Source organism: Neopsephotus bourkii, unplaced genomic scaffold (genome assembly GCF_033783945.1).
Source record: "Neopsephotus bourkii isolate Nb327-2 ecotype Australia unplaced genomic scaffold, CSIRO-AGI_Nbou_v1 NB_719, whole genome shotgun sequence".
NCBI lineage: Eukaryota > Metazoa > Chordata > Aves > Psittaciformes > Psittacidae > Neopsephotus > Neopsephotus bourkii.
The window spans coordinates 300368-321434 of NW_026901218.1; the positions used below are offsets into that span (position 1 = coordinate 300368).

General features: G+C 40.4%; 1 protein-coding gene across 9 annotated transcripts in view; it reads left to right on the forward strand.

The window, feature by feature from the left end:
* GRM7 (glutamate metabotropic receptor 7) overlaps nt 1-21067 on the forward strand; it is a 295511-nt gene that overhangs the window by 139619 nt on the left and 134825 nt on the right. For 8 of the 9 annotated variants that reach the window (XM_061354207.1, XM_061354213.1, XM_061354211.1 and 5 more), the window contains exons 3-4: nt 17036-17177; nt 18025-18179. The exons of the other annotated variant lie outside the window; for it this stretch is intronic. In XM_061354207.1, coding sequence (XP_061210191.1) covers nt 17036-17177; nt 18025-18179 — 297 coding nt within the window. The remainder of the gene's footprint in view (nt 1-17035; nt 17178-18024; nt 18180-21067) is intronic. 9 annotated transcript variants of the gene reach the window in all.

Here is a 21067-nt window from a genome sequence, read left to right on the forward strand (position 1 = left end):
TAATAAATGACAATTGAAATAATGGGCTGCTCAGCGGTGTAGGTGTAGGTGGAAGAGTGAGGAATTTGATCTGCAAATAATATAAGAAAATTTAATTGAAGTTAGACTAATATGATGAGTGCCCCAACAGTAAGGGCAGGGGGTATATTCAGCATAATAATTTTTTCTTTATTTTTTCTTTCTGTGTCTCTTCGGTCTGTTGCATTCCAGATTTGCTGCTGTTACCTTGACATACACCAAGCTTCCACAGAAGGTCTAGTAATAAAGCATTTTGTCGCATAAAGACTGTTTAAATATTTCTATATTGATTTGAGGGTCCGACCTCATTTCTTGCTACGTTAAGTACCAAAGATCAGAAGATAAAAATATTTTGACACTCCAAAGTTCATGTTTTAAAGTGAATTTCCTTGTTTTTATCCTCTCTTGGGGTAGTGCAGTAAACTGGTACCGCATGTAACAGACCTGAATGCACAGTTCAGTGAACTGCGACTGCAGAAGACAGATCTCAGACAAACCTGACACTCAATCCTTCTCTTGCTTACATAGCGAAAAAATATCTGTTGGAGTCTGTAGGTTTGCATCAATGCAAAGAAAATCTCTGTAAGAGCATAAAAATTCTTAATGACATTGAGCGCCTGATACACTGGTCCTGCCCTCCTTCTGTGGGGTATTCACTGTATTAGTGCAGCCTTAATGGGGTCTTTAAAATGCACAGGATTAGGAGTGAATTTTGACAAATTGGTAGTGGTATTCTCCCCTATGCATGAAATTTGGGGAAAACACAGGCTTTTCTCCATTGCTTGCCACTGGTACTTAAATGTTCTCTGGAAATGGATTGTAACTGTAGGACCCCAAAAACTTCATCTGATGTGTTTGCTGATAATTTTGCATACATCTTCACTTGATTTCACTCATTTTAATAACTCACATTTTGAGTCAGCAAGTAACAAGTTACAAAAACGCACACTATAAAGTCCATTCTGTCCTTCTCCCCGGTGACATTTTTGCTTTGGTAGTTTCAACATCTCAGGATCCCTCTACTGCAGCCTGTAAGATTTTGATCTGTGTGTTTGATTCCCATAAGTCCTAACACTTGGGTTGGGGCTTTCTGTTGCATGCAGCAAAAAGGAAAACAAAGTCTATTTTTCCTTTGCTCTTCCTCCTGTGAAGGAAAAGGATGTTTCTTAAAAATTGGCTTGCCAAAGATGCAGAATACAGTTGCTGTAACTCCATTTGTTGAAAGGAAAATGAGGACTTTAAAGATTCACAATATTTTTGGCTGCTTTGTAGGGCAGTATGAGCTTTACTGAAGGGATGATTTCTGAAGCAGTGACTTTTCTTTCAGTGAAACACGTTAAGCAGTCCAAATATTGGCAAATATTTCATACTGCTCTTGAATTCAGCATCAAATTAAGAGAACCACATTGTCTTTAATGGGCTCTTCATTGAAAAGCCTCTTTAGAAAACAGTCAATGAAGAGCTTTATGCTGAAATAACTCAGGTATAACCATTTTGAATCCATCTCCTGAGGTTCCCATGCAAAGTGAATGCAAATGTCCATAGACGGAAGATAGTTCCCAGTTGCTGGGTCAAGCACATTTTTTGTTTATTAAGTTTTTCATGCTTCTAAACCCATACACCCATATTTGGCTTGCCTTGGTGGGATTACAGGCAAATTGCAGAGACAAAATGCTCTTGCTGGGCAGAGGGCCAGGACTTGAGTCTGTTACAAACTGTGTTAAGGTCACTATAGGAGATACTCAGACATGTCAGGAACCAGATCATAACTGAGGTTCCAAGCTTTCGGAGTGAAGCTTGGGTTTCCAAGACAGAGGGTGATGTGTTTTGTCCTTTATGTTTACTTCACAGTGATACTTGTACTTCTGCAGTTCACAGTGTTCAAAGGAGCTGTTGCAGCAGGTCAGGACTGTGTGTGTAGCTCAGCATCCTGCACCACACCAGTCGGGGCCAGTAAAGAAAGACCAAACTGAGTGTGAAGGTGTGAGGATGTACACGTGCATCCAGGCCCCTACCCTGCATTATTTTATGTCTCTGCTTCCTCCTGGCTTCTCCTCCTCCCCGGCAGAGTATGAGGCTCACAAAGTCCTTGGCCAAACCAAAACACCATTGTTATCAGCTCTGTTCCCAGCCTGAAAGTCAAATCACAGCACTGCCCCAGCTAGTAAGAAAGAGAAAAATGACTTCTACTGCTGAACCCAGGACATCACCCTGTTCCAACCCTCTGCCACAGGCAGGGACACCTCCCACTAGAGCAGGTTGCTCAAAGCGCCGTCCAACCTGTCCATGAGCACTGCCAGGGATGAAGCAGCCTCAGCTTCTCAGGGCAACCTGTGCCAGTGCCTCACCACCCTCACAAGGAAGAACTTCTTCCTTATACCTAATCTAAACCTGCTTCTCTTGATGCAGCCCAGCATAGGGTTGGCTTTCTCAGCTGCAAATGTATATTGCATAACGTATATTTCATAACGTATATTGTATATGTCATGTTGAGATTCTCATTGACTAACACCCCTAGGTCTTTTATCCCTTCAGCCATCTCATTTCCAGTCAGGACTGCTCCGGGGGACCAGAGCACCCCCTGGCCAGCAGACTCTTTCCTTGGGTACCTCCTGCCCTTCACTTTTTTCTGCTGGGTTCATATTCTAAGCTGCTGTCAGTGTATGTGGTCCCAGAGACTTCCTGTGTGTAAAGCTGACTTGAGATCCCTCTCTAAGTCATTGTCCCCAGAGCACCTGGCTGAGGTTTGCTCTGTACCTGCGAAACAGCAGTCTTTGTTTTACATAAGATAAGGCTCCGCTGGGATGAAACCTGGACTGCCTTCCAAGAGCTTGCTCCAAACTTTTGTGCCTTTTACTGCATTTTGTTGCAGCACTCCATCAAATTGAACTGCCCATCTGCAGGCAGTGTATGGGCGGTGGTTTTTGTAATGCTGGGATAGTGATTTTATTGAACTATATTGCATTTTTAGTACTCGTTTGAAAGAAGGTTATTAAAGCACAGTATTGTGTGTTAAGAACATTACTCTAATGTGAAGGAGATGAGGCTTATGAGAAAGATAAGAAAAGACCAAGGAGTTTAAAGAGCTTTGTTTCTATTTTTCAGTTCCCCCATCCAAGGGCTTGAAACAGCCTATTTAAATAATTTGTAGCTTTGCTGAACTTCCACATTTTGAGTCCCAGAAGGCAGTGGTCAGTGTACAAGCTTGCACTAATGACCTTGTATGTAAATCTTTTGAGAACACATTCTGCAGCAAGACTGAGGACTGATCAGAAACCCAGGTAGGACCTAACAGGAAAACTATCTTTTGGTAAGGCTGTCATCCGAACCGTCATATGCAAATCTGATCTTAAAGATTATTTGCTTTTGAGACTCTGCAGAATGCTATGCTTACATGTGCTTTTAACAAATGTTTATGTGAATCAGAGCTTTATTCAGCTTTTAGCAAAATGCCAGTTTGCTAATGATAGTTAATGAATTTTTCTCTTGGTAAAATTAGACCCCATGTAGTTTGTGCTTGCTATGATCTCCCATGTGAAAGGGACCTGCAGCTCCGTAGAGCTGAGGTTTAGTACTGTATGAGAAGCATCACTTAGAGCTTCAGTTAAACTTGGGAAACAGTGAGCAAATTAGTGTGTGCTAATTAGAGAGCAGTTCCCCAGAGGAGGGTTGGGGGTACTTGCTGAAGCATGCAGAGAGACCTTCATCCTGCTAGAAGTTTATAGGAGTAATAAGTAGATCTCTTCTGCCTTCCTTTTCATGAGACAGAATGAACTGGAGGTAAAGCCAAATGTTATGGAAGCCGTCTTCTTCTGACCTTCCATGTCTCTTGTTTCCTACTCAAAAACCGAGTTGATCTTTCTAGCTAAGTGAATTATAAGTGAATGCCAAATGCTGTTTGCTTTTGGATGCTTGCCTTAGTATTTCTGTGCTCTGGCCCCATGTCTCACTTTTTTCCCTCAGTAAGTCAAAGCCCAGGAGTTCCTACCAACCTCTTTTCATGTACCTAATCTACTGCAGAGCCTTTGCAAGCCTGATACTGGGTTCATGGAATAATATTTTTCATGTTGTTAATGCTGGTCTCTTCTTTGGTGGAAAAATTAGGAAACAAGTTTCCTTCCAAAAGTATACTGAAATGATGTCTAATCCTCCATTCCCACTCAGATTCGTCATTGCTGTTCTTAGAATTTTTCATTCTTTGAAGAAATGGCAAGTCTTTACTTGCCCTAACAGATATATAACAAAAAAAACCCAAAAAAACTATTAACTGAGGGAAGGCTAAAATGCTATGTTACCTCTCCAAGAAAAAATTAGCTAGAAACATGGGAACGCTTCATATTGTACTTGTAAAAGCTTCATCATTAGAGATCATTTTGTGCTTGCAGTTTATAATGATTCACTATCCAGAGGTGGCATCATTATTACTAGGGGGGAAATATCCCTGCAAGAACAGCACAACACCAAGCAGTCTCCGAAATTATAGTGTAGAGCTCCAAGAGGCAGTTCAGACAAATAAAACCACGTCATAGAGCACAGGATTCTTTAGTGTGTGTGAAGGTTGCAGGAAATTGCTTTTTGCAAGGGAGCCAAACCAACCTAGCAAGGTATTGTTTGTGAGAAGTCTTGCATTGAGGCATTTTGGGAAGCAAACAAGTAGCTGGAGATGAGAAGGGGGTGAGCTTAGATGCCCACTGCCCCTGTTGACTGTGTCCTGGGAGGCAAGATGTGGCCAGGCAGAAAGTTTCCATGACAGCTAACAGGTCTGATTTTAAATTGCTTTAAAGGCTGAGGCTCAGCTGGAGAAAGCCTGGGTTAACTGTATGTATCTTAATCCAACCGCTATTTCCAGGAAAACAGGCAATGTTTTAGCAGTTTATTTCTTTCTTGATCCCCTGAAATCAAGTCTCCTTCCAAAGTGGTTACTTTTCATTTCCCAGAAGTAGCATTGCCAGGTTATCCTCTCTTGGGGTTCTGGCATCATGTGCTACTGGTGATGCTCAAGAAAACCTTGGTACCACTGGTGGTCAGTCGGTCAGGGGCTTCCTCCACAGCTGCAGAAGGAAGATCATTGTGTGGTTCTTGCAAACTTCAGTTCAGGACTTCAAATTTGCCAGTTTTGAGGATTTCTGTACCAGCTGCTTAGCTAGTGTTTTGTGTTGAGCACAGCTCTAATTTGTATCACTGCTTGGCTGTATGCTCTGCTTTTAAACATGGTATTTTTGATGCTTTGTTGCTGTCTCTACCCTCAGCCAGAGATTTTACCGCCTACAGTTGTTCCTAAAGAAACTGTTTTTATGAAGTGTTCTGACTGTTTCTGAGAACTTTGCCTTTGCTATTTTTATGCACAGTGCACTAGAGCTGGTCTTAGTCTGACTAAATCAGACTCTTAAAAGACAGGGGGAGGTTTGCATTATTTTTGGGTTTGTGCCATATGAGATTATACAGAGCATTTTGCATCCCTGTGGCTGTTCATCCCGCAGATGTGTCTGGGCTTCCTTACAGACCTCTAATTATAGTCGTTCCAACTTAATTCTGGTGTCTGGTTTTGGAATCTTTCTTTTCTGTTTTATAATAGGCACTTTTTGTTAGAAATAGATATATCTATCTATAATAGGTAAATAACATTTAGCTGACAATCTGCTTGTTCAGACTTAAACCCTGGGTCTTCCTCTAGTTCTCCAAAGCAGCGGTTATCACCTCTCAGAGGCTTTGCAGGGCAGTCCTGATCTGGACTGGGTCATTTCAGCACAACTGGTACGAGGTTGTGACGACAACAGTGTTTTAAATGTTTGGAGCAGAAGTGGAACTTTTATACCATATTGTCTTTTTTTTCTACATGGTTGCACTCTATGGCTCCAATGTACTTTTTGTAGCACAGATTTTAGGAGCCAATAAATCTCAAGTCCCTTCTACTGCAAATACCTAGACTAAGTCTGTTCACAGACATGTTGGAGCATTGTAGTGTTGAGCACATGGGAGCTCTGGAGCAAGGGTGGCTGCTGATCAAACAGGATATCCTAATTTATTTTCTGTCTAACAAACAGAGCTTTTATAAATCTTTGAAAATTATAGTCTTATACTATTCTTAATTTAATTTTATTTAGTGTTCCTGAGAGACTTTTATTTTTTTGTAGATTGCTGGAGTTAACTGCCATAATAAAAGACAATTTTGAGATGATAAAACGCGCTAGGAATGTCATTAGATATGCACCAAAGCTACGACACAATATAATTAAGCATTAATGAATAACATACTAGAGATATCAGTCTTCTGTATCAGTTTAGGTCTTCTGTTCTTTGGTTATGAGGAGGTCTAATGTGAAAAAAAGAGACAACAAGCAAACTTAACAAAATTAGATTTTTTTTATATGATTCACTTAAGGTATAGGAAGTTTCCAAGTTAAAGATGTAATATATCCACAAGGATGCTTTCCCTTGGGTAAATTGTTGCAGTTTCATGTTTTAACGTAATGTTAGTATTGGTGTACATTTTATTTTTACAATTGAATTACAATACTACGTGGTCATAACTTAAATTCTAGGCCATCTGCACACCAGTGCAATTGTAAACTTCCTTTACTGGCATATGCAAGAACTTCATAACTCTTGGTAAGTAGGATATTAACGATTTCTAGTAAAGAAGTTACTTAAAGTTCTTTTTTGTGAAGGATTCTGCATCCTCTATGCTGATTAAGCCTCCCTGGTTTTGTTTGGGTTTTTTTTGTCATTGTTTTGGGGTGTTTGGGTTTTTTGTGGTGGTGGTGGTGGTTTTTTTCCTTGGAATGTGGTAACCCCATGCTCCTGAATTTTCCATTTTCCTAGGTCTGTGTTTGTTCTGGGTGGAGCTGTGACTGTGTTAGCAAATGCAGGAGATGCAAGCAGAATGAAGTCCAAACAGTTTTAATAATTTACTTAGTCTGGGGATACCTGGGTCTGTTTTCATCTTTGGGGTCATTTCTGGCTGGATGGAATGGCAGGAACTTTTCCAACAGTGAACTAATTTCCATAGATTAACGTTTCTTTGAAGGGCATCTGCCAGAGCTGTTGCTGGAGCGGGTCACCCAGGGGCATCTCCTCTGGGCTGTGTGTCACTGCTTTCAGGAGGAGATGGATCAGTTCTAAATCTGAACTTTGCTCTTGGACGAGTGCTTGAGAGCTTATATATGAAGTGTACTGATGGCCTCAGATCAGGTCGTGGTGGACTCCACACTTGTGGCACCTTATTCCTTGATGAGACAGGGGAATATTAGATGTTTGGTGAAGTGCTGAGGATTTATTTAGCTAGCTTGGTTTGCTGTGATAATACAGGTTAGGGAATGGGACTGGAAATTCTCCTACACTAGATTAACTTACAGAAAACCTTACTAATTCTTGCAAGAGGCTGATGACAAGTCCTGTAAAGTCGACAGTGGTGGGGGGGGGGGGGCGTGGGTTATTCTGGTTTTCATTTGAAACAATAAATGTTGGTTTCCACATATAACAAAGAATCACCTTAAAACTCCTACCTGACACACAGGCGCCTGCTGCATAACATTCGCTCTTACCTAAAATGTGTGAGTCATGTATTGACTTCCAAGTGATTGTTCTTTGAAGACTTTGTGGCTTTTGTGTCAGTTTGAATAACTTTTTTACTGGTGAGGAGTTTGATGGCAAGCAAGCTGGCAAGCACCGCTCTATTTTAAGAATTTGAAATAATCTTTATCATTCCAGTTCCTTTAGGACATAATTCTGCTTTATCAGGGAAATATCTGTAATTGTGGTATCAGAATTTTCACATCAGGAGAATACTGACTTCTATAAACTCAGTCTTCAATATTATTGTTTTCTTTTTCTTTTACAGAATATATGAGGTTTAGAAGTCAAATGCATTGCAGCTGATAAATTGTATATGCAGGATATATAAGTATATGCCAAAACCCAGCAACAAAATGAAAAAAATACTATGTGCCTTTGATGTTTATTTTATTTTTTTCCCAATTAATTCCTCTCCTTTAGGCTAGCCCAAACTTAGGTCAAACTGATTGATTTCCCCTAGTGAAATGTGGGGTTTCCTGCTCATTGTGTTCCTTTCGCCAGTCTTTCAGCGCAACGCTTCACTGAGCACCCCGTATCCCTTGACAAGGGGCACCGTGAACTCCTTTGGCTCCCTGGTGGGTTTCTATGGGGGGGATCAGAACTCCTCAGCACCAGCTGTTGCTATTTTTGTGGTTTAGATAAAAAAACCCTAGGTGTCATCTGCACTTAACCTGACTTTTTCTTGCCCTTCCCAATAAGCTTTCCTTAAAATCACAATTTTAGGGTGTTTTCTGTGCCGGTGTGCAGTGAGACCTGCATTCAATTCCCTGCCAGCGGAGGAGCAGCCAAGCCGTGCCATGCTGAGCCGAGCTGCCTCTGCATTGGGGCTGCCCCCAGAGGGCCAGGAAGAAGAGTAGTGGAGGAGAAGCCTAGAGCCCCCCTGGCCAAACTAGGGAGAGAGGGGTTTGCAGTTAGTTACAAGCTCAGCTTTTCTTTGGTACAAAACCTGACAAATGACAAACCTTGTAATTACCCTGAGAGCAGCCTCATGAGTGTGATAAATCCATGGGGGAAGCAGGGGGAAAAGTCCTTCAAAGTAATCAGCTGCTTTCTGTCAGAAGGAAGCTGTGTGAGCCCATTGCTTTGGATGTTGTTCCCGTAGTTGTAATAAACATGCAGGAGGCAGCTTTTGGAAGCTGCTAATTTTAAAGTAACATATTAATCAAATTAATTGTGAGTTCCTTTTAATAATTAGCAACAGCAAACATAACTTTCTGAAGCAGTGTTTTCAGTGTTGCTAAGAGTGATTCCCCTCCCAGAAAGAGTATCTCTGTAGATAAATCATCTGAAAAAGTGTTAAATTGTCTCTTTTGCTACCTGATAATCCAATTAAGTGGTGATAAGAAAAATGGCTCTTGGATGATTTCAGGGAAGCAGAATAACGTACTTAATCTTGTACCAGAATCAAAATACCACATAATCATGGGTATCCATGGATACTGAAGCAACACTTTGATTACTGGATACATCCATTACCCTTAAATACCAGAGTTAGGTGTTTAATGCCCCGAACAATTTAATGCATGACTGCTTGAACTTGCACAGAGAATTCTCCCGAGGTTTTGCCTTTCAGAGGCACAGCACAGAATATGTCAGCAGGCAAAAGGGAGGCAGCTATGATATTTTTAAGACTGTCTTCCAAGCTCCTGTGTGCTTTGCAACTGCTGCCACCCAGATGGCTTAATTCGCCCACCAAGCTGCCTGTAAACTGGAGCATTATGTGATGTGGCCCAATCTTTATCCCATATCTAGAGCATATAGTTGGGATACCCATGACGAAAAGTCATTTGCTAATCTTCTGAGTGCTTGTGTTGTTGGGGCTCACTCCACAGCAAATGGGTGGGCTCAATGTTGTGTCTCTGTAACACCAGATCTTTTATCACAGCACGATGAGCATGTTGGTTATTTCACGGCACAGGATCCATCATGAAGTTGATGCTGTGTTTTTCCCACCGGAGTTTTGACTTCTCCTTTTTTTTTGCCGAGCAGGAATGGGAATACTGGGAAGAAGCATCCTAGGGACAGTAGCTGTGGTAGGACCTGAGGGCAGCCCAGGAGAGGTGCCTAATGCGCTCTTACTTGTGTGGTCTGAGCAGGGTTCGCTGCCACCAGCTTGGCTTTTTACTGTCATTGCATGGAAGGATGCATTCTTCTTCCCTTACGTGAGGAAATGAAATGTAGAAAGGAAGAAGTAAAATGGGCATTTTAAAAGTGCTTTGATAATGAGCCTTGGAAAAATCACAGAATCATAGAATAGTTAGGGTTGGAAAGGACCTTAAGATGATCTAGTTCCAACCCCCCTCCCATGGGCAGGGACATCTCACTCTAAACCATGTCACCCAAGGCTCTGTCCAACCTGGCCTTTGAACACTGCCAGGGATGGAGCATTCACAACTTCCCTGGGAAACACATTCCAATGCCTCACCATCCTCACAGTAAAGAATTTCATAGAATCATAGAATAGTTAGGGTTGGATTATTGCTTAACCATGATTTTATAGTGATGGCTCCAGCACCTTCTTGGTGTGCACACAGGCAGCACAATGTGGGTATTTTGGTGCTTACTTCTGCTCCAGTTTTGTGGTGGGGCTGGGCTTGGTGTCTGCCTTTGAGCATTCGTGCAACTCTGGGTGTTTTTGTAACGTGGAAATGCCATGTGATGCAAAAGGTTGAAGATGGGAAAAGTATGAGCAGCAACTTTTCATTTTCTCATCTTTTCTGAAGATTACTGGTTGTTATTTTATTTATTTTTTCTGTCCTTTTTTTACTTACAAAGTGTCTTTTATATGAGTGCAAAACCATCTTCCTTGAACGTCTCAATACAAAGTGTTCACAGCAAAATATTTTTTTGAGTATACTTGTGAGGCAGAATCTCACATGTGTTCTGTTGGAAAGGGGAAAAAATAAGAAAGCTGGCATCCTATGTAGTTAGGGAAAGAATAGGTTAGTCTATTGTTCTTGACAGTAATTGAACAAACTGAATCCCTCCTATAAGCCGTTTTGCTAAAACTAAAAACAAGAAGCCAAAAAATGGAAGTCACATCATCCCCCTTGTTGCACAACTAGTCATTTTCAGTCTACCTTTGCTAACCTGCTCATCTTGGGTTTTTTTCTGAGCACCCTTACTGCTCGTTCCTCCACTGAGCTTCAGTACTGTTTTCTTCTGTGCCCAATTGAATAGATACTGGTCTGAAAAAAAAAAAAGACAAAAATTTCTGTAAATAGTAAATTTTTTGGGAGAAAATGTGATTTCATGCTTCCTAAATCTATTTGTAAACTGAGACTAATTTCAGTCTGCAGTTTTCATTGAAGAGAGTGGGGAGGAACACGGGGAGGGATGAATGTCGATGGCTCATCCCGCTGCTCTCGACAGCTTCATGCAGGAGAGCAGGAGACCCCTGAGGTACCAGTTTGCCTTCTGTGCATGGTGGTGTCTTTTATGTCATTTTTGAGGCTGTTTGACTGCAAATCCATGTCATCTTCTGTTCCAGCAAATGAGTGCAGGGACTGTGCCCCCCCTGTATATGTAGGCAATGATGTGGTCAGGACACCAAGTTTGAGGTACAAATTCAACACCTCTCTGGGAAAGGAAGAAAATAGGATGACTGTTTTAATCATTGGGTAGGAGGGAGACACCAGAATCTCCCGTGCAGCTCGTCGTTTTTTTCCTCCTACAGGTCCCTAACAATGGTTGTTTCCAATTCAAATAAAATGGAGAAATTTTGCTTTAGGTAAAATTATTTGCATAGTTTTTATTTTAATGAGCAAAACTGACTATCTAGCAACAAAAAAGAAAGTCCGATCTATAAATTTTCTTTTTCAGTCTGGCAGCCAAACAAAAACTCAGGTTATTTGTACATCTGTAATTGCCAGCATCCTGAACAATACATTAAGATAGATTTCCTCTGTCTCCAGCAATGCTTAAATAAAACTTCTCCAGAAGCACATGAGTAGGCAAGGGCTATTATCAGGATCTAAAGTGAAGTAAAGCTGAAGCAGGTTCTCTGTGCAAAGATTAACTAGAAATGGCATTTCTAGAGACAGAAACTCCACTAAAATGAGTCTTGTCAGTGACTTAATGAAGGTCAGGGGGCTCTTCTAGAAATAAAATCTGGGGGAAAACCAATTTTTCACCAGCCTGGGAGAAAGGACCTGACTTCATTTTGCATTCTGTTTGGCAAAAAATAAGTCTGGAGGTGCTGTTGATTTTGGTGGAAATATCAGTATTTCTGTGTGTTCTCAGGGTGCTGCCAGGGGTGCAGTGTCAGGAATTTTAATGCCGGGAACAATCCCAAACATTCAGGTCAGTTTGCCAATGTGGCACAAACCACTGGAAAACTAGAAGCTGTAAAACCAAATAATTTTCAGGTTATTGTTTGAGGAAATGGTTTGCCTTGTTGTACAATGCTTTTCATAGGTGATTGTGATTTTCACGCTTGCCTGTTGAAAAAAGGCGCATCTGGAAAGGCTGAACCTACCAGGTCTGCTCCTGGTGTTCCCATCCAGATATGATGTTACAGAAATATTTGCTGGTGGGAGGGAAGGATGATAAAGATGTCATTGTTAAACAGCTATTCATCACCTAGAAGAGAAAGGATTTTTTTTTTTTTTTTTTTTAAGGCTAAAGTGGTACAGAACTGACTGCCTCACCATCATTGTTTTGACCACTTTTCATATGCTGATTCCCGTGAATTTATAAAATTCTTGTTAAAGGAGTTAAACATTTGCTCACAAAATTGCTTGAATGGTGTATTTTATGTATATTACAGTTAACATCTCTTTTACTCATCTCCAATATCCACTGCCTTCATAATGGCCTTTGCACTTGATTACAGAATTAGTTACCTGTTCTATTCCCTTATTGGGCAGAAATAACCCTAGCAGACAAGGAGAACCCTCTCTAGGCATCTGTTCTGAAGCATGGTGCTGCTGGTGGGAGGAGTCCAGGATGGCTGGGAAACTCCTGGTGCCCCACCTGAGGCACAGGGTGAAGCATGGGTTCCACTCCCAGACTGACATTAATTGCAATCTGTAGCTAGTTAGAGCATTTGCCACGTCTCCAGTCCGTCAGGGGTAATTTATTATTGCAGAATTCCTATGACAAAATCTTTTAATTTGCAGCTTTCACGTTTTTGCCACATAATTCCCTTAGGAGTTTTTACCTCGGGAGCACTGTGAATTAACCTGACCGTTTAAATAACTCTGCACATGTTACCTATTGTAATAAGAATGCAGGATGGGAATATGAAAGTTAAACTTATTCTGTATGTGACACTGTACACCCAAGTCCTTGGGCATCTCTTATTGCTGAGGAAAGAAAAATGACACATGCCTCTGCCTGCCATGAGGTCCTCCACAGATTGAAGCACTTTTGTTCAAGCTCATAAGCTCAGCTGCAACCAGAAGCTGATGTGACTAGTGTATAGTCAGGTGGCTGGAATGGATTACCCTGATGCTGCAGTAAGAGCTTACACTCTGATATCAAATAATGCTTGGTTTGGACTTGAGCAAAACAAAGCAAATAAGGAAATAATACATGTTGACCCATTTTGGTGACATATTAGTCCATTTGTAATAGCATCACTTTCTTGGAAGAGACACTAGCAGTTTAAAATCAGAATATCCATCAATGTGTCTGAATTGTGTTATCTGGATCTTGGTCCTCTCGTATCTTACTTCTTTCCATTTTTATTTGCCCTTGATCTGCCTCTAGCTGTTTCTGTTCCTAACTGCTCTAGAGAGTGCTTTTGAATGCTGGTGTCTCCTGCTGCTTGATATATTGAAAGTATCATAGTCACTTTCCTTCAGATAAAAACATTTTGGGGTTTAATCATTGATATTTACCATTTATCCATAATTCCCTTGTGCCAGAGATGGCACAAAGAATAACAGGGTGTAACATCATCTGCTCTATTTGGAAAAGCTCTTCCACCATCCTGGCTGTAAGATCCGCTCTCCATCTAGCTTGGACTAAATGCAGAGTGTGTGACTAGTACATATTCCTTTCACCAGTGGACAGCAGAGAAACTAAGAGCTGACCCCCTGCAGGAGGTAGAAAAGGGTATCACAAAAATGACCTGAAATCTGCCTTCCCAAATTCCAAACTGTTTCCTTTCTCTACCATGGCACCTTTTTTCTTCAAAAAAACCGCATGGAAATTACAGACTTTGAAGCTGTACATTGCATTAGAGGCTTTTATTTCCTCACTATTGAGAGCCCTTCCACAGCTGCCTCTCTGTCCAAAGATGCTCAGTTCAGCTGTAATCATTATGGACTATAATAAGATTTTTGGCTTCTCCATCCAGGCAATAGAGATTGCATGACCCACACAATAGGTGTAATTATGGTCGGGGTCAGTTGCTGAGCTATCAGCCTTCCCAACAATTTTAGTCTTTTTTCCAAGCACTTGAATCATGTAGGTCACAATTACTTAATATTAAATACTGTGGGGTTTTTTATAGTAGTTTTACAACAGCAATGTATCACCTGATCTGTATGTGTGTGTGTTCTTTTATTCCCTGTGGATAAAAGGATTCTTTAATACAGGTAGACTCTCAAATACAGAAATATTACTAGTATGGGTGCCAGGTCTGAGATCCTTTTGCTTCTGTTTCTCTCCAAATACCTGGTGGGGTGTTCGTTCTTGTGGTGGAGCCATGGTATCCAGGGATAAGCATCTGTAAGTGTTCTTTGCTCCTCATTTAAAAGACTCTTAAATCTGCTTACTGGTGCAGTAATTAGAAATCAGAAGGTGCTGGGAAATGTTGCTCTGTGAACCTGTCTGCTGGTATCTGCTCTTTGGGACTGTATTGCCAATCCTCTCCTGAGAGAGCCCGCTTTTTCTGACTGAAAGCAAGGGAGAGCTATGAAGGATTGCAAAGGACCTTCACAGCAGCTTTAAATGTGTCTAAATAATGGCTCCATCCAGCAGGCGAAAGTCCTTTGGTGTTGACACTAGAAAATATATCCTGTCCTGCTCGCTGTGTCAAAGTGGGAGCCTCCTGAAAGGATGCCATGGAAGGAATGCATAAATTTTCAAGTGACAAATCTTGGAGCTTTGTAACAGTCTGTGGGCTGGTTTGTTTGGGGTTTTATTTTCTCTCTCAGTGAATTCTCCAAAGTTGCCATGTCCTTATTTAACAAGAGAAATTGGAGTCTCTTCTGGGAGACTCGAGGTAGCTTGGCTTGGCACCAGGAGCCAACCATGGAGCACCAGGGAGGACAGGAGTAGCTAACAACTTCAAACTGTCCTGGGGTGTGATGCCAGGATGAAGAGATTCTTCCCAGACAGAGATGTGTGGATGGCTCATCCTCAGTCTTCCACTGGTCTGCAGTGCCCTGCACTTGAGAAGCCCTGTGGCCCTGCTTGTGGACTCAGAACCAGAGCTGTGCTTTTCACCAGCACATAATCTGCCAAAATAACTCTGCTCATGGATTTGGGTTGATTCTGTCTAATTTTGACTGACCATATTAAAATGTTTAAGCTTTCCTCATTTAAAAATTAATTTTACTTTTAAAAATCAGTATTGTTTTCTTTTAAAGAAAAAACTCAGGTTGTAATAATTTCAAGTTTTAATAACTGCAAAACAAAATTAAATATTCTATGTTAGCAAAAAACTTGGGGGTAATGGCTCTGTTCTTTCTCAGCCTTTACTTTTCACCATTTTATTTCTTCCCATTGAAACCAATCTTTTTCTCTATGTCTAAAATAATGAAAAAATTATCATAGAATAGAATAATAGAACAGTTTGGTTTGGAAGGGACCTTCAAGGGTCATCTACTCCAACACCCCTTCAGTGGGCAGGGATATCTTCAGCTAGATGAAGTTGCCCAGAATCACATCCAGCCAGGCCTTGAATGTCTCCAAGGGTCTACCACCTCTCTGGGCAACCTGTGCCAGTATTTTACCATCACATTGTAAAGAATTTCTTCCTCACGTCCAGGCTCAATCTCCCCTCTTTTAGTCTAAACCCATCACCCCTTGTCCTATCTAACAACCCTGACCTAAAGTGCTTGGAGCTCTGCAGAAGAGCCACCTGTTGCAATTTTAAAGCCATGTTTTTGGTCTGCATGGCTGTTCAGTGGTTTTCCTGAGGTGTTTGCAATGTCTGCTGTGCCACGGTATAGGGTAACTGCATTAGCCTTTGGTTGACTGCAGCAGACAGCATATGCTCATGGGGGATAAGCTGCCTCCTCTGTATTCTATCCCTGAGAATACCTTATCTATTACTTCATTTAAGAGTACTTTTAAATCTGTATTTTAAATCATGTCTGTGAATTTCTCCTTTTTCCTGCTGTCTTTTAATTAACCCATCCTCGTTGCTCTTTCTTATTATGCATCTCTGATACTTTATTAATTAACACAGTGTGCAGTATACCAAGGAAGTTGGTAGCTAAGATGTCATAAAAGATGAAAGTATTTATCACTGAGAAACAAAATAATGAAGGCAGAAGTTGTGTTTTCATCTGCCAGCGACAAGCAGAATGTCACTGGAGATGTGGGTTTTTTAGGGCTTTTTTTCCCCCTAAAGACAAGCTGTATAACTGAAATATGTGAACTGTGCTAAAAGTGAGTGTTTGTTTTGCATGGATGTGTTTTTCACTGTACTGTGTTGATACTATTTTTGCAATGTTACCTGTCTATTTATGAGAAGTCCAGTTCACAGACAAGTACTTTCTCTGAGGCTTTGGTTGCTTGGGCTACTCCATCCCATCTGTGATGGGCATTTCAGCAAGGATTTTCTTGAGCCAATTTCCAATTTGCTTTGCCAATATCTCAACTTCTTTGCTGTTCCTGTGCCAGATAAGTTACTTCAGTGGAAACGTTTTCTTTCAATATCGTTCAACTTGCAAAATGAAAAAGAATCTCAGCTTTTTACCAAGATAAAGCTTGTCTATTACATTGTCAAAGTTTCTGTGTGCAAGGAACTGTGATGTTCCAGGCAGCTCCAGATAAGTTGCTTCAGTGAAAACATTTTCGCTCAATATCCTTAAACTTCCCAAATTAAAAAGAATCTTAGCTCTTCACCAAGATGATGTTTGTCTAATGCATTGTCAGCATCAGTTGCCTTTCAGCATATTGTTATTCTTTTTAAAATCAGTTTAACTGTGCTCAGATTCTTGTTTGTTGGGTTTATTTGAATCCCTCCACTGACTGGTTTGTTTATTCTGCTATTCTATGATACTGTTTTTTCCCATCTGTTTAATCCCTGACCCTACCCAGGCATGCAGACTGTATCACAACGAGTGCAAAAAAATAATTGTACAAATCCCTCAGGAAACTTGACAAGGAGATTAAGTGCTCCGTAAAAGCAGCGATTTGATCAGAGAGTTTCTCTTCCTCCCAGGCTCCTCTTCCAGCTATGTGTATTTCCCACTGCCTTTCCTATGCTTTCCTCTGACTTAGTCCTTTTCTTCTTTCTCCTTTCTTCTTTCTGAAACAGGTGGGCTCTGCATTGCTCAGTCCCTGAAAATCCCCCAGGATCGCAAGGACAAGACCATCGACTTTGATAAAATTATCAAGCAGCTCCTAGAAACTCCCAATGCCAGGGCCATCGTTATTTTTGCCAATGATGAGGACATAAAGTAAGGATGACTGAGGGAATTAATTCATTTGTGCTTGATAGCTATGCAGAAAAGAGAAAGCAAATAGAGCTATGAATAATGAAGTGGAAATGCCTTTTGGTAAGAGCCATGTTGGGGATGTGGAGTTCACACTGTGTAGGGTAGTGCCAGGCACTGAGTTCTGCTGTTGCTGCCCCGCTCATGTTGTGCATCACAGTAGTGGGGGGACAGAAATGTTAATCAAGGTCTGGAAGCTATCCCTGGCGCAAGGTTACTCATGCAATGGATGGCAGACCTGCCCTTACCTCTCAAAGAGGCACTAAGAAGTTTCTCCTCTCTCCAAGCTTATACTGTGATGTAGTATTCATTAATTCAGAGTCTATTTTATGACGATGGTCACTAGTGATAAAATGGATGCACAAGGTTAAACCTCATAAGGTGCTCAAGGTTTGACCACGTACAACTTGCTCATAAGATAGTATAAAGAATATTCTAAAAGCGTGACTCCCATTTCTCACTTGCCTGTGTTCCATATTCTCTCTCCTGAAAATTGTGTTGGCATTGTCAGTTGGCGAGAGGCTCAGTTCCACAAAACAAGACACCAAGTTAGGATAACGTTTCCGTAAAGTTGATGGCAAAATAATTTTTAGTGGAATCAGTATGTCAGTCATGGGAATAGGAGGAATTAAAAGAGGGGTCCAATCTGTGCTGTGTGGGTCGTGGTCTGGTGTGTTGTGAAATTCCTGAGCTCTGTTGGTTACAGCAATATGCTATTTCTGTTCATTCCGCAGTTGCAACATGCCATTTTCCCCAAGCAATTATGTATTTAAATGAAATTAATTTGTGAACATAATGTTCTTTTCTGCAGGCAGATCCTTGCCGCTGCGAAGAGGGCAGATCAAGTTGGTCATTTCCTGTGGGTGGGCTCAGACACCTGGGGCTCCAAGGTGAGCCCATTGCTTCATCAGGAGGATGTTGCTGAGGGAGCCATCACCATCCTGCCCAAGCGAGCAACCATAGAGGGTAAGAGCTTTCTTATGCTTCACTCCCTCCTGCTTCCTGAAATGCTGCTGGCACAAAACTGATCACCCGTAATTCTTTCTTTCATGTGTTTTATGAGTAAATGCGTACAGACTTGGTATGATACAAAGAATATAAAGTACATTAAGTAAGTCTTCATCTCCTGAAATTTTCCTAAATGCCTGTGTTCCTCATACAAAACCTATACATGATTTCCACAGTTGAGAAGCTACCAACAGTTATTAAAGGCACAATTTCAGAGATTATATTAAGCTGTGGTGATATGACAGGGCTTTATCACTTGAAAGTAAACCAAATGATCTTAACACATCATGTATATATAGGAAGAAAAAAATCTTTTAGAATTTAGGTAGCAGTGGATAAGTTTTCTACTGAAGAGGTAAAAATTGATTTTTAAATCAGCAGTTTCAATTTGAACTTAGCTTAACTTCTATTTCATTCAGATCAAGCATTATGTTTGTACATATTGCTTGTGTGTTCCACAAATACATGTACGTATGTATGTGTATATAAAAATTGTGGGAAGCTTTTTTTACATAGTCCTTTTTTTTCTTAACAGTTCTTTGTCCTCTGAAGTGTTTATGATCAGGTCTTACTTCCATTTATTATCCATTTTAACTGTACAGATGATTAGCTATCTAAATGGCTTCCTCTGGGCAAACCAAACTCGTCAGTTAGACTGTTTTCTCTATAATATAACAAAAAAAGCTCTTTACAAGGGACATACTGAGTCAAGAAAAGAAACTCCTTGGCTGGCACATGGCATTGCATCAGGCAGGGTCTCCAAGGAGTCCTTGAACATGTTGCCCTCATTAAAAGAGGTTCTGTTGTCTTCACTCTCTGAAAAAAAACAAATATTTACATTCATTTTCACTGTGTCTACACTACCACCTCATCAGTTATTCTTCTCAGGTATGTAATATGCTCCATCCTTTTACGTTTTTTAAGCCTTAAAGGCATTTTAGCGTGTTATTTCTTTATAAATATGTACAGTTGATAGACAATGAGGTGTTTTCTTTCTGAAAACCAGGACATTTTAATAATCTTTTCATACTGTCTGTTTTCATCCCTGAGGGTTTCTGACACAGAAATGAAAAGTCTGCCAACAGTACACAGAAATACAAACTTTCCAAGTTTGTTTGTTAAAAATATTCTCCTTCTATATTACACATTAAGCACATAGGACATAATGGAAAACATAAGGTTTGCTTTTAGACACAGTAAGTTATGATACCAGAATGGAAAGTTCAGGTATAGAAGGTTGGTTAAATAACAGGTAAAAATATCAGTGTTTTTAGTGTATCTGCAAAAAAAAGTATGTTCATTAAGTCTGCAAATATCTTCTTTCAGTGAATATATTAGATTACTGCCTGAAAGTTGGCTAGTTGCATTTTGCACTTGTTTATGATGCTTAAACTACATTTTGTCTATGTAAATAATTTTGCTCACTCTTAGGAGCAGCTGCCATGCAGCAGATCCACACTTTGAGGTCCATGAGTTGCTTGGAAAGGAAACAACACTCAATCAGGAGTAGGTTCTGTACTTGGTGTTAAAGGAGAGGCAGAGCAAAGTGTCCCAGAATAGCAGCTGCTCTGTCAGTAGCAAATGTTTCTTGGCTGCTCTGTGACCGCTCAGAAAGGTTCAGGCTGGTTTTTACCTTTTTCAGTCCTGTTCATCCATCCCTAATTGCCATCTGTATCTGCCATCTGCTTAGTCCTGTCTGGAGGAAGAGTAAAGGGATGGTTAAGAGAATAGAGTAAATTCCCATTCTCCTGAAGCAGTATTCCAGAACTCAGCATTTCCCCTTTCAGACTGATTTCTGTTTCATTCACTAAGAGAAACATCCGGTGAAATCTGTTACATATAGAAGTATGTAATCCTTTGGTATTAGCATTTCTTTGCTTAGGGAGGCAGTTATCCATATGGATTGCCTGCCTTTCTTGCATTTAGACTGCTGTATGTTGGTTTGGTTTTCTTTCTGTTGTAGTAATTTCATTTGGTTATGAATCCAAGAGAACTGGAAATGGACATTTTAGTGTTATTCTTTTATTATCCAGCAGTGAACATCTGCTTCCTAAAATTTATCAATGCATTTCTTTTGATGAAGACATAAATTAAATAAGAAGCCTTGATTTTCCCTATAAATTGATGGAAACAAACCAAATTACCAGAATGGATCTAAGTTTGGCCCAGAGGACTGTGTTTGAGCTGTATTGCAGTCTAGCAGTCTCCTTTTGTGCTGTGGTGTGGCGACATTTAAGCATCTGCTTAAAGACCACTGAGTTAGATGAGAGCTTCTTTATTAGTCATGAATGATGATGGAGTTACCCTTATTTTACTCCTAAAGAGTATCTTTTTTTTTTTTTTCTTTTTTCTTTTTAATCAGTGTTTTAAATAGTGTTTGTAATATGTTAAGGAAAGATTCCTAACAAACCTCACTGGAAATAGAGAGCTCTGCATACCTTAACCTGAAATATGTGACACTGACAGTTATGCTTCAGGGAAAAATGCTAAGCCAAGAAATGTTAAATTGCATTGAAAATTAATGTGTCTGCATGTTCAAGGGTATATGGTACAGTTTGGATTATCACATTTTTTAATGTGCCTAAAGCTGCTAGTCCTTTAAGTCATAAACTAAAACAGTCATTATATATAAAAAGACATTTTTCAAATTACTCTTCTCCCCCAGCCATGAGTTTTCACTTCAAAATACAGATGTGAAACACAGGTGTGTTGGTGTGTTTAGATCTATCTACATAAATATCATTTAAGTTCCTACTTTTGGAACAGCTGGAATACCCTAGCAGTTTTCAACTCCAGAGGGACTCTGAAATGCTCAGTTTCTTGTAGAACCAGACCCCAGATTATTT